The following is a 22,570-nucleotide window of genomic DNA, read 5'->3' on the forward strand; positions in this document are numbered from 1 at the left end:
GCTTCCCCTCGCCTACAGGTAACCCCCCCGTTGGTGGCTGCAGCTGGGTCACATCCCACAGGTCTGTCCCTGGGACCGGAGAGCTGTCCCCTGTGCTCGCATCCGACTCCTCCCCACAGTTGCAGCATGGAGGGACCCCAAGGGTCTGGCTGTTAGAGAGGCTGCTGACACCCCATCTACACGGAAATGTCCCCACCTGGGGGTTTTGCTCCATGAATAAAATCTGTCACCCCCCAACTTGTAAAGAGACTCCAACCCAAGGAGCTGCACCGTGTCCCTGCGGTTCAGCAGGGTATCACCCTTGGGGTGCAGCAGGGGGGATCTCCCTAGGCTCCCCCCCCACCCAAAGGTGTCCCCAGAGGGGAGTGCTGCAGCTCGCTGTGCCCAGCGCCCCGGCTTTGCTGACTCAGCAGCGCACGCCCTGTGTAAACGCCCGCCAGCTGCTGCCCCGGCCGCTGTTTGCTCAGGCTGCATCGCTCTGTTTGCCTTTCGGGGGATCACGATGGAGGGACATGGCCTTTCAGCCACTGGCAAATGGGGCAAGGCAGCTCCAGGCACCTGCCCCAAGGATCCTCCAGCATTTCTGCTCCTCCGGAGCAGTGCAGGCTGCTCAGTGGCTGCAACCCATCAGCAAGACCCAAATTAAATCCTCCATGGAACTCTAGAAGCTACAGAAAAATGCACCCGCCGCAGCATAACCCAGCTGCCACGCAGCCAGGAAAATTATTTATTATCATTTCCTTGCAACAGAGATACGGAAAAAAAGCACCCGCCCTCCCCAGGTAAAAACAGCAGCAACTGCAGCTTCCACATAGGGATCTATGTACATCACAGTGTCAAGTCCATCAGAAAAAAATTCAATCCAAGTTTTAAAAAAAACTCCCCACATACAACCTGAACCCAGGAACCAGAAAAAAAGTGGTTGAGAAAATAGGTTGGGCCCCTCCCTCTTACTATAAAATATATATATATTTCTAAGGCGATGTTTCACAAAACCAGAAGCGAGGTTCCTAAAGAGTCTGAGCTTGCAGCCGAGGACACCACACGGGCACAAATCCCACGTGAGAAGCTACTGTAGAAACAAAAACCTCCACCCACCCCGCGGCCTCAGTGGTCAGCATAGTCCTTGGTCTCCACCCCGGTCTCGTTGAGCACCGTCGTCCTCATGATGGCCTCGGTGACCGCGTAGGGGTCGCAGTTGGCTGCCGGCCGCCGATCCTCGAAGTAGCCGTAGCCGTCTTGGCCGACCTGGCGTGGGATGCGGATGCTGGCGCCTCGGTTGGCCACGCCGGCAGAGAACTCAAAGATGTTGGATGTCTCGTGGTGGCCGGTGAGCCGCCGGGAGTTGTCCCTGCCGCCCCGCGGGTCGTAGACGCAGATGTGGTAGTCGTGCCGCTTGCTCAGCTTCTCGATGGCAGCTTCGATGTGTCTATGGGAGAGGAGAATGGGGTTGGGTTTGTCATTAGGTCCATTTGGGGGGTGTTCCCATGGCCAGGAAGGCTGTCACCCCCTCCTTCTGTGCAGGGACAAGGGCAACCCAGGGGACACTCTCATATGACCGGCTGCTTTTAAAATAAAATGAGCTGGGACAGCCCCAGCCCTGCCTGGTGCAGCCACCCAGGTATGGAGACACATACGCTATGGGGAGCTGCCACATGGCCAAGGATACCCCAAACCTCCCGGGTACATCCCAGGCACCCCCTGAGGACTCACTTAAGACCCCCTTCTCTCCGCATCTCCTCGGTGCTGTAGTTGGTGTGACACCCGGCGCCGTTCCAGTTGCCAGTCATTGGTTTGGGGTCCAGGGTAGCCACAACCCCAAAGTCCTCGCAGACGCGGTGGAGGATGAACCGAGCCATCCAGAGGTGATCCCCCATCTCGATGCCTTCACACGGGCCCACCTGGAATTCCCACTGGAAGGGGCGAGTGGATGCACCGGTGAGGACAGGCAGGTTCGTGCCTTTCCAGCCATCACATCCCTGTCACCCCCCAAGCGAGGGCTGCCAGCCTGGGGTACGGCTGCGCTTTACCCCTTGGGAACCAGCAATGAGGATGAGGAGCATCAAGTTAAGCCACAAGACAGTTTTGACATGAAAAAAAAAGGGAATAAACTGCTCATGACTAAATAGAGCAAATCAGAGGGTTTTTAATCAAAACGGAGGTCAGTAAGCACCACGCCTGCCTTTGAGGCTGGTGCTGGCGTGCAGGATCCCCCAACCCACACTGCAAACAGGGCAGGGGACTAACGAGGAGCCTGTTAGTCCTCCCCGGAGCTGCTCTGCTCCCTCCCCGGCTGGAGCCCGGGTTGCGCCACCCACGGTGACTAAGCACAGGGTGACGCATTTACGGCTGCTGGCATGGCCTGGCCGAGCCCGAGCCCAGGATGCAGAAAGCAGCCAAGAAGGACCCTGAAAAAGTCAGGGCAAACAGCAGGGTCGTTAAAAGTCCTGCCTCAGCTGCGCTGCAGATAAGCCCCCTGCTTATCGCTGCCACATCAGCAGCGGGAGAGTCAGCGATTCGCAGGCTGCAGGGCCAAATCCCCGTCGGTCAGTCCGGCCACCTGCCTAATGCAATCAGGGACTCCCCCTGGCTAACTCCTAAATAAACCTAAATCCCCCCTGACCGCTCCCCAAGGCCATGTCCCACCCGAGCTTCCCAGCTCCTGGGGTAGAGGAGCGGGATGCAGACACATGCTGCTCCCGCAGCCCGTCCCGGCTCACGCTGTCCCCTGCATCCCTGCTCCGCGGGGGAAGGAAAGCGCAGGGGAGCACCCAGCTCCGCACGGGCTGCCAGAGCTCAGGCTGAGCTGTCCAAGGAGCTCACTGCAGTTTGGCTCGGCTGCGATTTCGCTTGCCTGCCCCAAAAAGCAGAGATTTGCATTCTGGGGTGAGTTAGGAGAAAATCAAACGTGTACATTCTCATCCTAGCAGTGCAACTGCTCCTATCTAGACAAAACCGATGTGGGGAGCCGCTGGATTTGGCATCTCAGAGGAGCTGGGAGTTGCTGCATTATTCCAGCCTCACGGTAACTCGTATCCATCACTGGAAACAGGGGCTGCGCGGGGCTGGCCACACGTACCTGGGAGGGCATCACCTCTGCATTGGTGCCACAGATCTTCACCCCCGCGTAGAGACATGCCTTGTAGTGGGACTCCACGATATCACGCCCGTACACCTTATCTGCTCCAACCCCGCAGTAATAGGGGCCTGCAAAGGAAAGAGGAGTCACCACCCAAGTAAAGCTTTTGGGAGCAACAACAGCACTGCAGCACAATCCCACCACTCCCAGGAACCAGCCATCATCTGCAGAGGATTTATGGGAATTAAATGGTGTTGCCCTCCACGGTGCATCAAGCCACCGACCCCGAGTCCAGGACCAGCAGCGTGAGCAATTAATCTGTGCAACCTCAGCCTTATCTAGGCAGTTAAACAGGACTTGTCATGCATCAACTGGGAGGTGGCCGGGAGATAAGGAAAGCTTGGCTTGGTCTGCCCTGCGGCACCTCGCTGACCCTCTGAGCACATCAAGCGTCTGAGATTGTTCTGACAACAGCCGACATTGTTGCTGGCTAGAAAACTCAACTCGCCGCGGGTTTTATACGGCTCTTCCTCATTCAAGCAGGTCAGACGAAGATCTTCTCCCCGCCTGCGGGAAAGGAGATGTTGAAAGCAGCCAGTCCCCACAAAAGGCCGATGAAGTCAGGTTGGGAAACCCCTGGCCCTCTCCCAGGAGGCAGCTGAGGCGCTGGGGCTCGCTCGCCGCTGCAGGAGGGCACGATGTGCCGGCCCTTTCCCAAACAGCCACGGGGAGGAGGTTTTCTCAGCCGAGTTCTCCAGCCCTTGCCAAACAAGTCGTGCAGCTGAGCTGTTTGTGCAACCGGGGTCCGGCGGGAGCGGCACTGCCGGCCGGCTCACATGAGCCGCAGGACACCCGGCGCTCTTGGCAAACAGCTCCTAACCTCATCCCGGCTCCTGCCCGGTGTCAGCCGCAATGCGAAAGCTGCATCTGAGGTTGGGGACGGGATACTTGCTGCCGGGCAGCACCCCCCAGGCAGCAGGGTGGGAGCCGAGGGGAGCATTTAGGTTGGGGAAGGGAGGGAGCACTTACCCTGCGGGCCGGGGAAGCCGTTGTCGGGCCAGCCGTAGGGGTGACCGTTGATGCCCAGCAACGTGTACTCCTGTTCCATCCCGAACCAGGGGTGGCTGTCCTTAACCAAGTCCATGACTTTCTTGCACGTGTGTCTCAGGTTGGTCTCTGGGAGCAGAGAGGTCTGGGTTAGACCCGCACCGTGGGCAGGTGCCCACCATGCTCCGCTCCATCCCGCTCAGAGGTCAAGACTCCACCATTGCCAAGCACTTCCCACAGAAACCTTAAGGATCCCCCCTTCCTGCAACACTCTCTGCTCACCGGTTTCCTCCTCGCAGAGCTACTCCATCGCCACAGCATCAGGCCACAGGCCAAGGAGGTTTAATTAGCCTACTCCCCAAACCACCACCGATAGTCCATGAACATCCTCCTCTTACACACCGACAGACCAGGAGCCATACCCCAGCTCCATCCTACAGGCGTCCGGCAGCTCTGGGAACAGGGACTATACATCTCCCACCACTACTTCACCCCCATCCTCTTTCTACCAGCCTCAGCTTAATTATCCCTATCTATCTCCTGCTCCATGGTTTTTGGTTAGCACCCAGGCTGGCTGGCCCTGCCTTGGCCCTTTGTGGTGGCAGGGGTGCTCAGGGCAACCGGGGCTTTGCCAGGAAGATAGAGCTATGGGAGAACCACCCTGACATGGGACAACGTGCCAGGCAAGGGGCGTGAGAGTTTAGACAGAAACAGCAGGGCTGAAAAACCGTTGTCACAGGGACAGGCAGCAAATTCTACTTTTAAATCACAATAAAAGACCCCAGAGCAGCTACGACAAAAAGCCCAGGGTGTGGGGCTGGAGCGGAGCCGTGACATCTCCCTTGCACTGGTGGGCGAAGGGGGGGAAGGCAGTTCCCCCCCGGACCCACACAGCCCTTAACATCCACAGAGACCCACCCTGGGAAGAGGCGGCGGGTGCACCCCTCTCGTCTGCAGGGTGTCGCAGGGCTCCGGGCTGAGCTCTCTGCCCCGGCTCCAGCCCCAGGAGCTCCAGGGCCAGGGGCTCTCGTTACAAATTGCTCCGGCAGAGGAGCTGCTGGGCAGGAGTCTCAACCAAGACGCTTGCCCCGCGGCTGAAAGGCATGACGCTGTTTGAAGAGGAACCAGCCCCGTCTTTCACCATCACTGCCCGCAGCCTCCCCTCTCCCGGGCAGATGTGTGCATCACCCCGCAGATGCCGACTCCCTTCCCCCACGCACCCAGCGGGGACCTGACCCTGCTTTACTGGCAAATAACCGGTTATTTGCCGGCAAATAACCCCTCTGGGAGCCCCTCGGTGTGTCCCTGCAAACCAGCTCCCCCTCCTCTGTCTGGGGCTTTATCAGACAGACAGGACAGACACCGGGACTGCAGACTTCTGCCTGCAGAGATAAGACCGAGCGCCGGCACGCTCTGGGGCCATTTGCAAGAGGTCACCCCAAGCCAGCCCGCACTGTCCCAGCACCTTTTCCTTCCTTTTCTACAGCCACCCATCAATGAGGAGAGCGGCCACGAACCCGGCGCATTAAACCCTCCCCCCGCTTCCAGCTCCAGCTCCCCTGCTGTAACCCCACAGCCCCGGGGGCTGGGTGCACTCGGGCTCAAAAACCGGGTGACGCCTTCGGCACGCTCGAGTTGGCGAGCGCCGCGAGCTCCACATCTCGCTGCTCTTCTCGCCCTGCGCCGCTAAAACAGGTTCCTGCAAACAACCGCCGCCACCAGCACTTGAATTTTGGAGCCTCGGGCCAAGCGCTCGGTGCCAAGCTGCTCCCCGGTGCCAGCGGTCCAGAGCGAGCAGCCCCTTGGAGAGGCGGCACCCTAAATAATAAGGGGGTGACCCTCGGGAGCTGGGGGGTGCACGCTGGAGGTCCTTACCTGCGGGTTTCCTGTTGTACTTCAGCACTTCGCAGAGCACCAGCTTGTTGGGGTCCAGGCAAAAAGGGTCCCTGAACATGCGGACGGGCACCAGGAACATGTCGCTGTTGGAGCCCTCCGCCTGCGCCGTGCTGGAGCCATCGAAATTCCACTCGGGGACGTCTGCGAGGCAGGAAGGGGACAGAGGGGGGAGCGGGATTGGGAAAAGGTCTCTCTCATACGGATCATGCCAAGTGCTGGTGGCTTAGACCCCGGGCTGGAGCGCCCAGAGGGCACCGAGTGCCGTGGGATGACGGCCACAAAGGTTTTCTCGCACATCCCCAGAGCCCAGGGGTGCTCCCCGAGCATCAGTGTGTTCACCCCCCCCAGCACCATCGGGGCACAGGCAGGATCAGCCCCAGCCACTTCACCTCCCTCTGCCAAACCCCATCCGGATGCCGACACGTCTCCATGCCTGTTTGCCCAGTGGAAAGGGGCGAGGATCTCATCCTCCCCTTCCCACCCAGCATTAATGACAGAGATTACGGATTAAGCAAACCGCAGCGACGCAGGCCAGATATTTACTCTGCCGCTTGATATAACCCCACGAGACAACTGCAGCGGGTATCACGAGCGCCACGCAACCAGGCAGAGCAAGTGCCAACTCCCACCGCCCAAAGCACCCCAGAACTTTTCCCGGGCGATGCTCAGGGCCCTCCACCACACCAACCATCATCCAGAGCGGCGTTACCTTCGATGCTCTTGGGCTCCTTGTCGAGGGTCCTGCTCTTGCAGCGCACACCCTCGCCGCTGCCATCGATCCAGACGTAGGTGACCTGCACCAACCCATCCTGGGGCAGCCTCACGTACTGCTCCCGCACCAGCTTGTTCAGCCTGGAGCTGTGCGACACCGACATGGCGACGGCCCTGCGAGAACGTGCAGGTGAGCGTGGCATCACCCCCTACTCATTTCCCTCCCTTTATTCTAAAAGCACCCCCCCCCAAAAAAAAAAAAGCCACAACCAACCTCCCGCCCGGCCGGCCGCCCCCGCGGGTGCTCGGCGCTGCACAGACAGCCCCGGCCCGGCTGCCCCCTCCCCGCCGCGGAGCGTCCCCCTCGCGGGACTCGAACCCGGGCCCCGCCGCTCACCGGCCCCAGCGCTGCCCGCGGCCGCGCTGCCCGCGCTTTATACGCGGCCGCGGCCGCCCCGCGCGGGGAGGCGGTGCGGAGGCGGCCCCGCCCTGGGCGGCTGCGGCAGCGCGCCGGGCTCCGGCCCCCCCAGGGTTACTGATTAAAAACGTTTAATACGATTTTTCTTTCTTATTAAAATATTACTTATTAAAAACAGTAACTATCATACTGTTAAAATATCACTATATTAATAAATAACAAGTTATTGGCTAAATAACTTGTTATTTATTAAAAAATAACAAGTATTACTCATCGAAAATATTATTTACCACCTCCCGCCCCCTTGCTGCATGTATCCTCCCTCCTGGCACTTTGTTTTTGTAGGGTTGCCCTCTGACATCCGAGCAGGTGATTTGCCCCCCAGTCCTGCTCCGGGGTGCAGAGCCAGTGAGGCTGGCATGGCGTGCTCCCCCCAGGCACCCCAAAAGCCTCACTGGGACGATGCCCTGCAGAGGTGCGATGCCTGGGAACAGATCGGGGTGCCTGGCTGGCCCTGGGGATGTGGGCAATCAGATCCCTGGGGACATGGGCAACCAGATGCCTGGCAGCCCTAACAGCACCCCTGCCCCCCCCCACCCCGCCCTGGACACCCCAGGGACGACTCCTGCCCCTCGCGGCTGCAGGGCTGCTTTTGCCTCCCGGGCGTCTGTGCTTTGAAGGAACGAAAGGCTGAGGGCTGCAGGGAGAGCTGCCGGGAAAACACTGAAACCGCCCACTTTAGCCTCTCACATCTACAAACCGTTGAGCTGAAGTACAACATTTTACATTTTTAAGCACCGGCAGCGTAGTTAAGTACTTTTAAAAACAAAAACTATCCACATGCAGCAATGGCTCTGGTCTGATTTACCGTCAGCTAAAAAACCTAAGCCAACAGGTGTGAATTTGAGTAGGTTATGTCAATATAGCAGCAATTTCCAGCTATTGAGCCAAACCCAGACCTCCGTTGGAGTAATTAAACGGGCCACTGCCTTTTCAGTTTTCCACAGATACGGCGTTACAGGGTTCACATTTGTTAGAGCAGACAGAGCCAAAACGTGCCAGCGCATAACCGGGCGCGAGCGCAGACGCAGCGCGCACAGCCCGCGCCGGCGCCTCCCGGGTGTTATCTCAAATACTCCGGTGTTTTTTTTCTGGGAGGAGGGTAGGATTTCAAATAAATCCCCAGCAAACCCAGCCAGGTGAGCACACAGCGACTCTCCAGCCTCAGTTTTTAAGCAGTTTTTCAATGTTACAAGAGGAGAAAAGGCTTTAAAGCATGACCAGGCTCCAACGCATTTTGGGGTTTTGCTAATTCCCCCGGTCTTTAAGGCAGACTCATGCCTGCGGCTGCCTGACTCACCCCTAGGAATGTTTTTTTGCAAAACAGTAAAACCTCTGCACTGGGGCAGCTAAAAAATCCCCTTCACAGTTGATGCTCCCCACCAGGACGCGGACTCACAAACTGCCCTCCCCATCACACCTCCTCGCCGGACACCGACCCCAAACCCCCAGCTCTGTTTTACTTCTGAAGGTGTTTTGGTCCCGCAGGCGGATAAACAACCGGGAAGAAACCCGAAAGCATCTGTGATTGCACAAGAACCAGGAAATGAGATTGGCAGAGAGAGAAGCAAAACTTAATTAGCAATTTTAGTCCCCGGGTGGTGACATCAGTGGCAGCAGGCTGCGGGCAGGCCAGACGTCACCCACCCCATCGCCCGCGGGCGCTGGCCCGAGCAGAGCGCGTGTGAAGCAGGTTGGCAGCCAGGGATGTGCCCGAGGTTCCCTGGAGCAGCAGCGGTGGCAGAGCCGCGTGGGTCTCCTCTGTGTCACCCGTGTCCTTGATGCTGCCCGGGTGACGTGCAGGGTCTCCTGTAGCTGAAACTGGGGAGCAGCTCGAAAGCAGCCACCTCCCTCTCTGGGGTATTTTAGGGACACATCCATGAATGCGATTGCAAAGCTCAGCATTTCCTCATTCCTCTTTGGAAATCATCCCAAGCGGGGCAGCAGCGCAGGAGGAAACGTACCCCTGGGTGTGCAACCCAGCGGCAGCGTTTCCCGGGGGTGTTGCAATGCGCGGCCGAGCCAGTGCGAGTGATGGATGTGCCAGCAGCTCTGCCGGGTCCCTTGGCCTCATGCACCCACGTCCATCCTGCTTGGGGAGCTGGATCCCGTGGGATTGGCTGCGGGGCTGGCGAAGTAGGGGCTGATGCTGAGCTTTCACGAAAAGCAGGGAGGACAGAGATGGACCCTGCATCCTTTGGGAAGCATCGCAAACCCAGCCCGGGGAGAGGTGAGCCACCTCTGCGGAGCCTGATGTGTTGTGTCCTTCACGGCAAACAGCAGGACCGGTAACGGTGTTTTCATGTGAGATGCCAGGGTTTGGCTAAGACCCGCACCTCCCTGAGTTAGCTGGGTACGGGAGAGCCTCATTTTATTCCCAATGAAAGCCCTGGCTTCCCCCCTGGATGTGCCCAGTTGTGCAGAAACACCCCAAAGCATGAGTGGGCTCAAAACCACAGAGAAACGAAACAAAATCCTGTGTTAACGCTCATTAGTAATCTGGTTTGGGGCGCAGAGCTCCTCTTTGAATGGCTGAAACCACTGAGCACCAAAATCCCCAAACGGGGAAGACAGAATAAACACCGATAATCCCTTACCTGGTCAAAGCCCACCCGGCCCCGGGAGGGCAAACACGGTGTGTTTACAGCTGTTGGGGGGCAGCGGGGACAACGCCAGCCTGCGGGAGCATGGCCAGGGTCCCATCCCTGCCCAAACAAATGAGGCAGCTCACCAAATATATGATGGGTGCCAAATTATTTCATGTCAAAAAGGATTTTAATAAGCAGGAAGAAGTATTTCTGCCATATAATGTTGGGCACCTGCTTATTCAGTTTTTCTATCAACCTTGGGATCAAATCTTACTTCACCACAGTCTAATTCCAGCCATTTCTATAGCATCAACTCTGCGTTACACGAATAACGCCAAACAATTCACACCTGCATCTTCGAGCCTCTTCAATAATACTTCATGCCCCAAGCACGCCCACGCTCTTTGCAATCAGCGGGTTCCTGCCCGCTCCCCTCCGCGCCAGGCACAGTAAATATTAACCACCACGAGGCACCCGACGGAGGGAATCAGTGACTGGCCCAAGGTCGGGCGGCCGGAGGAGCTGAAGGCAGGGAGGGAGCAGGGATGTCCTTGCAGCAGTAAAAGGTCACAGATTAAATCTCCAGAGGACTTTGCTGAAGACCGTTTCGAGCTGCGGCACGGCGCAGAGGGGTTTCTTGAGATAAAGGACGGCAGGAAGAGAAGCTGATTCTGCTTTATTGCTACAGCACAGACCAACCATCACCTCCGCCGCGGCAGCTGAGATGCCAACCCGGTACCCACAGGGATTGCCCGGCAGCTGCACGTGGTGTCGCAGGACGCGGTGGGGCTGTTCCCTTTCCCAGCATCTTTTTTTTTTGGGTGACGGCCATCAGGCTGCAGCCAGCGATGCCTGGAGAGCTCTCCTGGGGAGACCTGGCCGAGGCCTAAATACTTTCAGTTTTTATCTCTCTGACTTTGAGACTTTATCAGCCTCAGCACTTTCCGGCCTTGCCAAGACACACCAAAGATATTGTTAAAGCCTTTGCTTTAATAATAATAAAAGCCTTAGCAAATTTTCCAGGTTGAAAAACTTCAGTAACATGACATGCTTTACAAAAAGGGGTTAAACACGGACTAACTTACCTCCTGGGTGACTTCTAACACCTTCACCCCAGCTACAAGCTGGTGCTGCAGCAGGGCAGGGGCTTGGGGCTGGGGACTCCCTCCCACACCTGCCCGGGAGGGCTCACCCCCAGGCACAGGGGAAAGCAGAGATATTGGGATGGAGAGTTTGATTTTTACTCTGAATTATCCTCTAGGATTCAGGATGTTGCTCAGAACCAAGGGGGGTTCACCCCGGCTGTCCCTCTCCTCGTGTGCCGCAGGTCAAACCCCAAAAGTATCTCCCGGAGCCCTGGACCACGGAGCCCCAGGCCAGAGCGTTTCCTCTCCCCAGGTTTGGGTCAGAACAACCCATGATGGTTTGTCTCCAGCCCAAACTGTTTGATGGGGAGATTAAAGGGAAGGCAAAGAGCAGGGTCGGCGCGGGGGAGCCCGGCACAAACACCATAAAGGGATTAGAAGGGTTGGGGGGAAGTGCGGGTGGGAATTTTCATGTGCGGAGCGCTGGGGAAGAGGCAGTTTTCTCTAGCCGAGGAAATGCGAGGGGGACGCTGCGAAGAAAGGCCGGTGGGCAGGCGGGTGTGCGCAGCCCAGCAGGTCTGCAATAGCTGGCTGGGAATGCTGCTGGGTGCTGGGACGCGGCAGGAGGTGGCTGAGTGGTTTAGCAGAGACCACCCAGCACCGTGCTCGGGGGGGCTGCGCTGGCATTTCCCTGTCCCCCATACACTCTCACTTTTACATTTTTCCTACAAAACAGCTGAACTGACAGTTTCCCTTTACAGTTAAACAACAGCAAATCTCCTTGTGTCTAGATATTTGCACACAAACCACTTTCTCTTCATTCAAGTAGTACTTCTATACCTTTTTCTATATAGGTATGTATATATACATATATATATATATATATGCATACACATACACATAATTCGTTGTGTCTGTCATACCAGAACATGCCTGGGGAACCCACAGTCCCAACTCAAACAGTACTTCGGTGGCCACCACAGTGCCCAGCACCAACCCGTGCCCCTCCTGCAAGGCTGGGATCCTCCAGCTCGGACTCATTCCACCCATTTCCCCCACGCACATCGGCAAAGCCAGCACCAGGAGAACCCAGCCAACACACCACTCGCTCCCACCCCGAGGGAAGCCCGGGAGACCCCAAACCATGATTTTCCTCCTCTATCCCCCTGGGAGAGCTTCAACCCGCTGGTGGCTCCAGACCCACCAGAGCCAGCCCAGTCCAGGCAGGGGAAGCCCATGGCAGGGGCTCTCCCTGGGCACGGCAGAGACTTCAAACCCTGCTCCGAACCAGGCGAGGAGGGATTTCGAGCAGGTCCCTGCGGTCCTTCAGCCTTCACGCACACGCAAGGGGTATTTGGCCCAGGGTGAGTGTAGCTGCCTCTCCACCTTCATGGCCAGAGATAAAGCACTCATCCTGGAGCGGCTCCATGCCAACGCGGCGAAGCTTTGCCCCTTCCTCCGCGTGCCATCCGGGCTGGTTTTGGCAGCTCCTTGCTCAGCTGGTTTGGGAGGACACCCTCCCACGCTCACACCTCTCCCTGCGGGCAGCCGCTGTGGGAAGCGAGGTCTCCTCTCGGCAGCGGGGAGATAACACCTTGCAACACCTACCGACTTTGAGGAGCGAGGAACTTGCTCAAGGTCGCAGAGAAACCCCGTTGCGAAGCCAGTGATTCCCCTCCAGCCTCCCGGCTCTGGTGTGAGCTGCCAATAAAAGCCCAAGCTCCCTCGCAGCACAGACGGTGCATTAGGGTCTGTTTGCAGGAAGCTGTTATAAATTATTTTGGAGGTTATTTTCAGCTTCAGGGATGCGGGTGCATTTGTTAGGGTAAGGTTGCTCTCCATAGGCAGCAGAAAGGGCTCACGGAGCAGGGCCACAGGGCAGGGGCTGCCCTGAGCATCCTCATGCAACCCCTGAGCATCCCCGCTCCTCCAGCCCGCAGACAGAATAAAACCCAGGAATAAACCCCAAGCAGCTTCCTACTGTAACGTTTTTGTTTGAATTTACTTTTTAATCCTCTGGCAGTCACTTCAGAGTGTAGGAAAAGAAATTGGAGGAAAAAAAGGGGGCACGCGGCACATGCACAACCTCAGGAAGCCAAAGTGAAAGGGGCCGATCTCCGGCCAAGCAACTACAATTTGCAGGTTGCCGGTGCAGGAAAAGCAGCACGGGGCGGCTCGGCATGCGTAGGAACACAAAACCCGTTAGATAGGTGAACGGCTGGGCTAAATTTCACTCGAGCCTTCCCCTGGGTCACCCAGAGCCCAGAGCCGGGGGAGGAAAGGCTGCCTGCAGGAGCCGCAAACCAGGGCTGCCCCAGCTGCTGGGGAACAGGCAGTGGGGCTGGGGTGCCCGAGGGTTTCATGGCCATCGAGAAGGACCAATTTCCCTGCGACCTCTGCCGAGACAGAGCCGGTGAGCTGTGACTCATGGGGGGAAGTTCCTTCTCATCTCTTTAGAGAAAGAAATCACGAGTCGGAGCTCCCCACGTCGCAGCCAGGAGCCCTGTCCCGCGGGGGTCTTGCTCAGCTCCCAGCTTTTTCTGCAGCAATTTGCTTTGGGGACAGGACTAAGGGTCCCATCGCCGCCCTGTGAAATCCCTCCCCAGGCTCCAGACAGCCTCCCGGGATGCAAAGCCAGGGGATTTTTGACCGACAGCATTTATTTTAGCAAAACTAAATCTCAAAGCGCACCAAAACTCCCGTAGCAGCAAAGTGCTCTGAGCAGAGTCTCTAAATAAGCAGTGAACCACCAAAAAAGATTAACTACCATTTTATCGTAAATAGGATTAAAAGCACCAGCAAGCGATGCACCCAAGCAAGACAGCCAGCTCGCCGCAGCCTCCTCGCCCAGCTGGTTTCCCAGCCTATATCCTGTTTGGCAACCCGATTTTGCAGTCTTACACAAATGTAAAGCTTTTTCACTTCCCTCGCTGCTCACATCAAGCCCTCGCTGATGCCAGCCCGGGCGTTCAAACCAGCGCGACTTTGTTTGCCCGAGTCATGAGGGTTTTTTTCCCAAAGAAAATAGGAGCAGCCTCTTTGTTGGAGGTTTTTGTTATGTCGGTGCTTACCCAAAAACAGTGCTTTTCTCTGCAGAAGCAATGTCATCTTCTTGCAATCTCGTGCTTTCAGGAGCTGGAACTTTAAAGGGGAAAAAAATTAATTAAGCACTTTTAAGGCAATTATTACAGCTTGCAGGATTTGGCCTTAGATACACAGAATAAGGCTGCCTTGAAGACGTGCCATGTAGTGTCTGAGGCCATTAATGCAGCTGGGTAGACATTTTGGGGGCAAAAGCTTTGTTTTTTAAAGAAAAACACCTTATTGCCAGCTTATTGCGGCCTTTTCCACAAACAAAAGGCAAATTCTGGCAAAAGTTGACTTTGAGTTAACCCAGAGCGAAGTAGCTGGGTGCACTTGAGCGCTTTAGGTAGCGTGGTTTGAACTTGCAGAGGCTGTAACTCATTTCATATCCTACAAAGCCAAAACCAGAAGCCCCCCTCAGGAGGGCTTTAATGTGAATTTAAAACAAACCTGCCAGCCCTAGAAACTCGCTTGTTCTGGGGAAAAAAGTCCGCTAAGCACTTCATTTTGGTCTCATTTAACCCATTTTGCAAGGAGATTGATTCAAAAGGAATTACTTTTTTTCCCTAGCAGAGCATCCCCATCCACGTTGGCTTTCATCCCCTCCCAGCAGAGATTAAGCTGATGCAAGTTTGCTCGTCTGTGATAGCAACAACCACCCCGGAGTTATCGCCCCATTCGGGTGCTCGACGCATGCCCTCAACATGAACCCCCTCCAAATGCTACCAAGACCGCAACACAGCTTCTTTCATTGCCCAAATCTTGGGAACCTCTCCCAGCGTTGCCTGGGGGTGAACTGGCGATGCAGCCCCCCCATTGTCACCTGCCCCTTGGGGCTTTTGCTGCCCAACATGACCGGGGATGTTATTGTGCCCATGGATTTACCCCACCTTAGCCGATTAGCAGCCAAAACCAAAAAGCCAAACCGATGGCATGAGGCAGAAGAGCCCCAAGGCCAGAGTGGGCACAGCCATGCACGGCAGCCCTCACGTGTGTGCGGGGCTGCACCCCTAGGTCTGAGCCTCCAGCCTGGCCAGGGAGGGTCCAGTACCCCAACATGGCTGGAGACACCCCAACACATCCAGAGCCGGTCCCCGGGAACCTCCCTGTGCCGGCTGGAGCAGGTGGCCCAGCCGGCCTTAACCCCCCTGAGCCGTCGGCCCTGGGCCCCCCCTGCCCCTCTCTGCAGCCCCATCTCCTTTCCCTGTTTTACTCCCCGTGACGGGGCAAAACATCCCTCCAGCACCTTTCTTTTCAGCTACCCCGAAATTTGGCAGCAAAATCCCCTTGCAAGGAACTGATCTGTCTCTGCTACAGCCTTCATCTGACCCTTCATCCAAGGCTGCTGGCCAGTGCACTGCTTCCTGCACGGCCAGAGCAAGGCTGTTACACCTTAAATCAACCCTCTCTTCCACCCTCCGGCCTCACAAGGCTGCAAAGTCACTAATTACTCCTTGCTGATGAATGCAAAACGGTCTGGGGCCAGCGGTGCTCCCTAACGGGCCGCTCGTCTCCCAGTGCGGCGGCAGGGGTGGTTTAATTACAGGTGTAATTTCGTGCCGTGCCTGTGTCCGAGCTGCCGCTGAGGCCAGGGGCTCTGCTGTCCTCTTGGCGAAAGGCTTAGGTGGCCACCGGACAAATCAGAGGAGAAAAAGCCATGGAGGAAAGTTGAATTTAGCATCCTGCAGGACTGAGAGCCTGCTTCAGCCCTGGACAAACCCTCTGGACGTTTCTCTGCTCCTTTTAGACAGCCCTGACCCCCCTTCCTGCACACACGGTCCCTCTGCTGAGCCCTCTCCAGCTGCTCCATCGCCTGCTTTGGCTGATGGCACATTGGGGACCTCAGGGGACAACAGCCCCGGGGGAGGGTGACAGCAATGCTATGCCAGGAGCGGCTCTGTACGAGCGCGGAAGGACCCCATCTCCTCCCCGCAGCACCCACCCCGGGGCAGCCTCCTTCCCCCAAACTGGGGACATCTTGACTTGTCCTTGAGGACTTCTTCTGTCTCTTTCTGCCTGGGGATCCATCCATCCCGTTGCACCTTCAAGGAAACGATTCCCGGTTTTCCAAGCTGCGAAGGCGAGAAGAATGAATGGAGATATTAAAGCAGCCCCCGACACAGGGGGTTGAAACCCGCTGCCATGAGAGCGGGGACATGGCAGAGGGATGCAGGGACAGGCACCCTCCTGGCTCAAGCAAGAGGCTTCGCTCTACACCGGTTTTCTTTCCGGCACTTGCCGGATGGGCAACAGAAAGTCCTGCCCATGGCCAAGCGCTGGCCGAGGAGCTGCAGAAGATGAAGCAGTGACAAGAGGGAAAGGAGAGAAACAGCACGGCCAAGCAAAGCACCACTTCTGCATCAACAGGATTTTCTCTGTGCTTGGCTGGGGTAAGACACAGCGAGAGCCCGTCCCTGCAGCGGGCGCAGGTCCTGGCATCGTTGGGTGGGCTTGGGAACTGAAGAGCAAGTTTCTTGGCCAAAACACCATCACGGACGCACAGGATTCCCCACCAGCCCCATTTTATGCGCAGCACAGCGGTAGCTCAGGACACTTTGGTGATGCCCAGGGAGCCACCCCAACAGGGCTTTGCGGGAGAAGGGTTTTGGAGCCGGCACACAAGCCCTGGCATCGCCAGCGCCGCGCGGGAACAACTTGGTGCAGCACCCGCAGCCCAGCAAAGGGCCTTTGCTGAGCGTGAGGCAAAAATAAACAGGGGAAGTTTTTGACATTTTTTTCCCCCATTTCAAAGCCTCATTTGCAGAGATGAACTTCAGCTACTTCTGTTTCCACTGGTAACACACGCAGAGCAGGTCTAACGAGCGAGAGCAGGAGAGGGGGGGCCCCGCGGCACTGCAGCCGGTGGACACAAGGCAGCTTTGGCATGGAGGGGGAAACTGAGGCATGGCACTGATCAACCTGGGCTGCCAGACACCACTGCCAGCACCATCGGCAGCAACCAGCTGGCCCCAACTGCCCCAAGAACCGTAGTGTTTGTTATCTATTTTTAAGCAGCTCCAGCTGCCCGGAGACCACCAGCATCCAGGGAGCAGGATGGTGCCGGTCCAGGATCCGGCCCAGAGGCAGCTGGTGGGGGGGTCGGGGAAGGCACCCCGAGGCCCAGCCTTTCCCCTCTCCCTCCACGCTGAGCACTCCAGGCTGAACGCCCCCCCTTCCCGACTGAATGCACGGAGCGGGAAAGCCACAGCCCCGTCCCGGCGCGCGACCGAGCGCTGTGCGGAGCAGGCGTAATTATGACACGGGGGTAAATGGGCTCTCCCAGCTGGCCCTCTCCTCCCCAGCCAGCAGCTCTGTGGGGATCAGTCCTGCCCTGAAGCAGCCCCAGCCGGCAGGGCCGTGTCCCACTTGGCTTGGGGACAGGGACACACCCAGAGCTATGGTGTCTCCAGCACCTCCTACCTCCGGTCTTACCTGGGGTGGGAAGGAGGCAGCTCCTCATTTAATCGGGTCACAGTAAATACGTGCTCAGGTTGCTCTGGCCGGGGTGACCAGGCTGGGCGGTGGCAGCGAGGGCAGCCCTCGGGGGTGCAGAGGGTTCCCTGTGAGGACTGAGGACAGCCCCGTGCGCACATCCAGACCTGCTTCAGCCTCCCAGGGGCCAGGCAGGAGGAAGAGGAGGGTGGCCCAGCGGGATGGATGCAGGAGCCAGGGCAGCTTGAGGAAGGGCGACGTCCCCCATCCCGCAGTGGCAGTGTCATCCTTACCCCTTGGGGGTCCACCCAACCCCCCCAAACACCAAAACATGATGCGCCCCAGTCCGGAGCGAGGCCCGCAGTCCTGTGCCTGCCCGTGGGGACCCCCCGTGGGTGCCCACCCAAAGCCAGGGGAGGCTCAACAGCCCCACCACCACCCGCGATGGGGTTTGCACCACCCGTCCCAATGGGGGAAGGCAAGCCTTGGATGGGGACCCTCCTCTTGGTCATCCACTTTCCATCCCTGGTAGCCTCACCAGCCTCCACCTGGGAGTCAACCTAGAAAAAGAAGGGAGGCTGGAGGCCAGGAACCAGCACCTTGCTGCAGGCTGTGCTGGGTGGCCCTGGGGACCTCAGCCACCACCTGGAGCCAGTGCTGGGACACCCACGCTGGGGCTGGGGGGACAGTGCCAGTCCTCTGTGGTACTGCTGGCTGAGCCCCAGCTGCCCCACGGGCACCCCCTGTGACCCTCCCCACATCACCCACCTCTGCAGAGAGCCAAAATAACACCATGTTTGGCCCTTACCAGGCAGGTCCTGGTGCTCACAGCAAGGGTCCCAGGCAGCATCCTCGGGCTGGGCAGGGTGGTCCCTCCCCTGGGGCTTAGTGCTCTCGGGCAGCACCTCCAGCTGTAGGGGATGATCACCCTCCATCCCACACCCAGACCTTCCCCAGCAGAGGGGCTGCGGGGGAGAGAAGTTTGATGCAGCCCTTGGGAGCAGGGAATGGCCTGGGATGGGATCAGGACCCCTAACCCCCAAGTTTTCCTGAGCAGAGGGAGAAATCCCTCCCCCAGCTCTCCATCCTCACCCATCTCCTCCTCCACGGGTGACAATCTTCAGCAGATGAGGGCAGGGAAGGAAACTGAGGCACGGCACGACGAGGCCTTGCAGCCGGCTGGAGGAGGCGCTGGGGCCATGGTGGTGTTTCACGCCTCTGCCCCTCTCGGAGCTGGATTCCCCCGGCCGGGGAGAGCTCCCCGGGGCAACCGGCACTGAGCAGAGCCCCGGGAACTGCACAGCACCCACTTGGCCTTCGCTCCCCTCCAGCTCCTTGGTTACAAAAATACATTTCTTTGTTATTTTCTTCTTAGGCAGGCAGCTAACTCCCTCCAGGTACAAACACGGCTGCTGTTGATCCTCTGTTTTCCCTTTCCACAGCCGTGACCTGTGTTTTCTCCAGCCGTGCGGGTGCCCGAGCAAGGATCACGTTGCAGCGCTGGCCTCCGGCAAGGGATGTCCTCAGCTGCTCCTTGGTGCAGGCAAGAAGCAGCACATCTCTGGCCCATGCCCCTGGGCTTCCCCGTGCTGCTGCTCCGGAGGGACATCCCCCAGGGACCTGTGTGCCAATCTCATGATGGTGGCTGGCACTGATTTTTTTTGGTTAATCCTTTTTAGATGGGCTGGGCTTGGAAAGACCTTGGGACAGCGAGGTGCCGGGGAGGCTGTCGGTGTGGACCAGCCGTCGCGTGGTCAGTGCCGGGGCGATGCTGCTCCCCGCAGGACCACACCGACGAGCGGCACACACCAGCCCTGACCTGGACCCCAGCGGGGTTCACAGGGTGCAACTGCATCTGGTAACGGGCAGCAAATAAACATTGTCTTCTTCTAGAAAGAAACTGAGCTGCAAGGCAGCCAGTGATCGCTCCTTTCCCAGCAGAAGTGGGTTTGGGTCAGTTTTGTGGTAGTTTTGGTGGGACTGACCCCAGCCATGAACCAGCCTGGCATGCGGCTGAGCAGAGGCCGGCGGGGCAGGTTTCAGTGAATGGTTTTTTTTAACCAAAAATGGTGCCTGGAACATTCAAAGGCACCTTTTCACACAAATCCCTCTTGCAAATATTTATTCTGCATGAGCCTCCATCAGGAAGCAGCCCCGGCGGTGCTGGCATGCTCGAGAGTCCTCTCACCAAGACAGGAGCTTTTGAAGTCGCTTTTGTTTGCGTTTGAAGCAGGAAAAGCCACCAGAAAGCTCCTGGTTTGCAGGTCTCAAGAGACACGGCATTTCAGCTTCCAGTCTCTGGCTCTCTGCAAGTCACCCTTGATGACCAACCTGCAGATTTTCCTAAGTCCATTTTCCAGCTGGTTTGGGTGCAGAGACAAATTTGAAAATGCCATTCATCCCCTCCATCATTTTAAAGCTGATTTAGTGATTCGGAGCCCTGGCTCTTGGGGTTTGAGCTGTTGGATGAGCTGTTGGGGCTGGGTGAGCAGAGAGTGAGGTGGATTGAAAACTGGCTGAACGGTTGGGCCCAAAGGGTGGTGATCGGTGGCACGAAGTCTAGTTGGAGGCCAGTGACTAGTTGTGTACCCCAGGGGTCAGTCCTGGGAATCCTGGGTCCAGTCCTGCTTAACATCTTCGTTAATGATCTGGATGACGGGGCAGAGTGTACTCTCAGCAACCTTTGCTGATGATTCCAAAGCGGGAGGCATGGCTGGACACGCCAGAGGGTCGTGCTCCATCCAGAGGGACCTGGACAGGCTGGAGAAATGGGCTGACAGGAACTTCATGAAGTTCAACAAGGAGAATTGCAAAGTCTTGCCCCTGGGGAGGAACAACCCCAAGCACCAATGTACGCGGGTGCTTATACCAGTCCCGCTGTCCTCCCTCCATGCTCCCATCCCAAGGGAGCAAGAAGAGCTGCACCAGGAGCCGGGCAGGCTGCGGCGGGTGCCTCTGCTCCCAGGGCAGGGGCTGCTCATGGCGGGGGCCCCGCCACCCTCTGAAGAGGAAGGCCAGCAGCTCCGAGGACTCTGCCGCACCCGCCAGGAAGCCACCCTGCGGGTGACGCTAGAAGAAGTCCCCAGCAGCTGGCGAAAGGAGGTCCGGGCCAGCAGCGGGGCCACGCGCCCACCCCCACGGGGACCAGAAGGCTCTGCTCAGTACTCAAAAACCTAGGTCTCCCAGAAAATAAAGACAAGAAAATAACAGAAAGAGTCTAATGCGGCTGGCATCGTTATCCCCACCCATGCTGCTTTCTCCCCCTTTTTCTGGTGCTCGCCCACCTTTTCCTCCCAGCTCCACTGGGCCCTAAGGCCTGCGGGGTCGGTCTGGTGGGAGAGGGGCTGCGGCGATGGACGTGCTCCATTGCCTTGGGCCACGCCAGCTGGATGGTGTCTGTAGCACCTCCTGAGGCCTGCAGGGTCAGTCTGGTGGGAGAGGGGCTACGGCGATGGACCTGATCCCAAGGCTGCTCAAGCCTCCTGGAGTGCTGTGTTCTGGGCTCTGTGGTTTTGTACTGGGTTCCGTGTTTTTGTACTGGGCTCCCCAGTATGAGAGAGACATGGACATACCAGACAGAGTCCAATGAAGGGCCATGGAGATGACGAAGGGACTGCAGCATCTGACGTATGAGGAGGGGCTGAGGGAGCTGGGACTGTTCAGCCTGGAGGAGAGAAGGCTCACGGGGATCTCATCAGTGCCTAGAAATACCTGAAGGAATGTGCAAAGAGGAAGGATCTGGGCTCTTTTCAGTGCCCAGTGATAGAACACGAGGTCACAATCGGAAACACAGGAGGCTCCATCTGAATGTTGGGAAACACTTTTTACAGTGAGGGTGACCAAGCACTGGCACAAGATGCCCAGGGAGGTTGTGGAGTCTCCGTCCTTGGAGATGCTCAAAAGCCACCTGGACATGGTCCTGGGCAACCATCTCTGGGTGACCCTGCTTGAGCAGGGGGGTTGGACCAGATGACCTCCAAAGGTCCCTTCCCACCTCAACCACTCTGTGGAAGAGGAAGAAAGCTTTCACAATAGCACCAAGTCAAGGCAGCGTCCAGTAAATGCCATCAGAGGGGGATGAGCTGAGCTTTGGCATGGCATGTTCATCCAAGCTGCGGTTAGGTTTTATCATCTCATAAACAGGAAGCACGTTTGCAAGTCACCAGCTAAAAATGTGGGTAAGTGGCCATCATTCCTGCTGGGCAAGCAGGCTCTGTCAGCGCGGGCTGCCCACACACCAGGATCCATTTAATGCAATGGATGAAATAGATCCTCAGCCCTGCGCAGCGGGGCAAAGCTGAGGGCTTTCCCCAACCCTACGTCAGCAGCCATCTGGCCCCAGGGAGTTCTTCCTCCCATGGGCGACCACTGGAAAGGCTCAGAAGGGCTCTGACATCATGAGAAAACCTCTCAGTAGCTCATCATCCAGCATCTTGTTTAATATGTAAATAGGCTGATATTTCCCTGGGGGAGGAAGGGTTGTTGGAAAACCAGGGAATCTGCAGAATGAAGTGTTTGCACCCAAAGTGCCAGCTTTCTGCTGAAACATTGAAGTGTGGCTCTCCAGCCTCTGGGGTAGGACCTGTTTATAACACCCCTGCTCCCATGTGTGCCATGTGCTGCAGCACCACACGATGCAAACCTTAATGCAATGCACCATACAGTGCAAAACTATAACAGAGTGCTGTTGTGCTTTGCAAAGCCTGACACATGGTTTGGGTTTGGTGTCATCCCGGAAGAAACCACTGGCTTAATCCAAAGGTTGAACCCAGCTGCACCATGGAAAGGCACTATCTGCCTGCACTCCAAGATGTTTCCATGGCTTGTAGTCTCTTAACGAGCTTCTCTCCCACAGCACCACCTTTGCTGTGCTGCTTAGTGAGCTAAAATCTAAAATAAAAGCTGGTGGATCAACGTGGGACCAGGACCTCCATGTTGCCAGGTCGCACAGGGGGACTTGGTGCTGTGGTGGTTTTCTGGGCCTGGGTTCACCAGGGCTTTTCCAGAAGATCATCATGCTCTCCAGAAAACCAACTGCAATGCTCAAGTCAGACTTTTGTTTATTTGCCTGCCTCTCACTTGTGAGTGCAAGGACTGAAAAGACACCGCACGTGCTCCTGCAGCCCGAGCCCAGTTGAGATCCATCACAGCACCACCAACAGCCATTCTC

At 57.3% G+C, this 22,570-nt stretch overlaps 1 protein-coding gene across 1 annotated transcript; it reads right to left on the reverse strand.

Moving 5' to 3' along the window:
* Positions 1-690: 690 nt before the first annotated feature.
* Positions 691-6,901, reverse strand: LOC142091351 (glutamine synthetase). Its single transcript, XM_075170470.1, has 6 exons — positions 6,732-6,901; positions 6,002-6,163; positions 4,109-4,255; positions 3,080-3,207; positions 1,714-1,913; positions 691-1,429 (listed from the first exon to the last, which is right to left on the reverse strand). Exons 1-6 carry the CDS (start codon positions 6,895-6,897, stop codon positions 1,108-1,110), a joined length of 1,125 nt encoding a protein of 374 aa, XP_075026571.1. The 5' UTR covers positions 6,898-6,901; the 3' UTR covers positions 691-1,107.
* Positions 6,902-22,570: the final 15,669 nt, after the last annotated feature.

The sequence above is a fragment of the Calonectris borealis genome, chromosome 21 (assembly GCF_964195595.1).
Source record: "Calonectris borealis chromosome 21, bCalBor7.hap1.2, whole genome shotgun sequence".
In the NCBI taxonomy this organism is placed as follows: domain Eukaryota; kingdom Metazoa; phylum Chordata; class Aves; order Procellariiformes; family Procellariidae; genus Calonectris; species Calonectris borealis.

What these genes read in the sequence shown, in the direction of transcription:
- LOC142091351 (XM_075170470.1), bottom strand. Translation starts at nt 6,897, where the DNA reads ATGTCGGTGTCGCACAGCTCCAGGCTGAACAAGCTGGTGCGGGAGCAG. An exon ending in GTACAACAGGAAACCCGCAG is followed by an intron (nt 4,256 to 6,001) that starts GTAAGGACCTCC and finishes CTCTGCTCCCAG; the next exon opens with AGACCAACCTGAGACACACG. An exon ending in CGGAGAGAAGGGGGTCTTAA is followed by an intron (nt 1,430 to 1,713) that starts GTGAGTCCTCAG and finishes CCTCTCCCATAG; the next exon opens with ACACATCGAAGCTGCCATCG.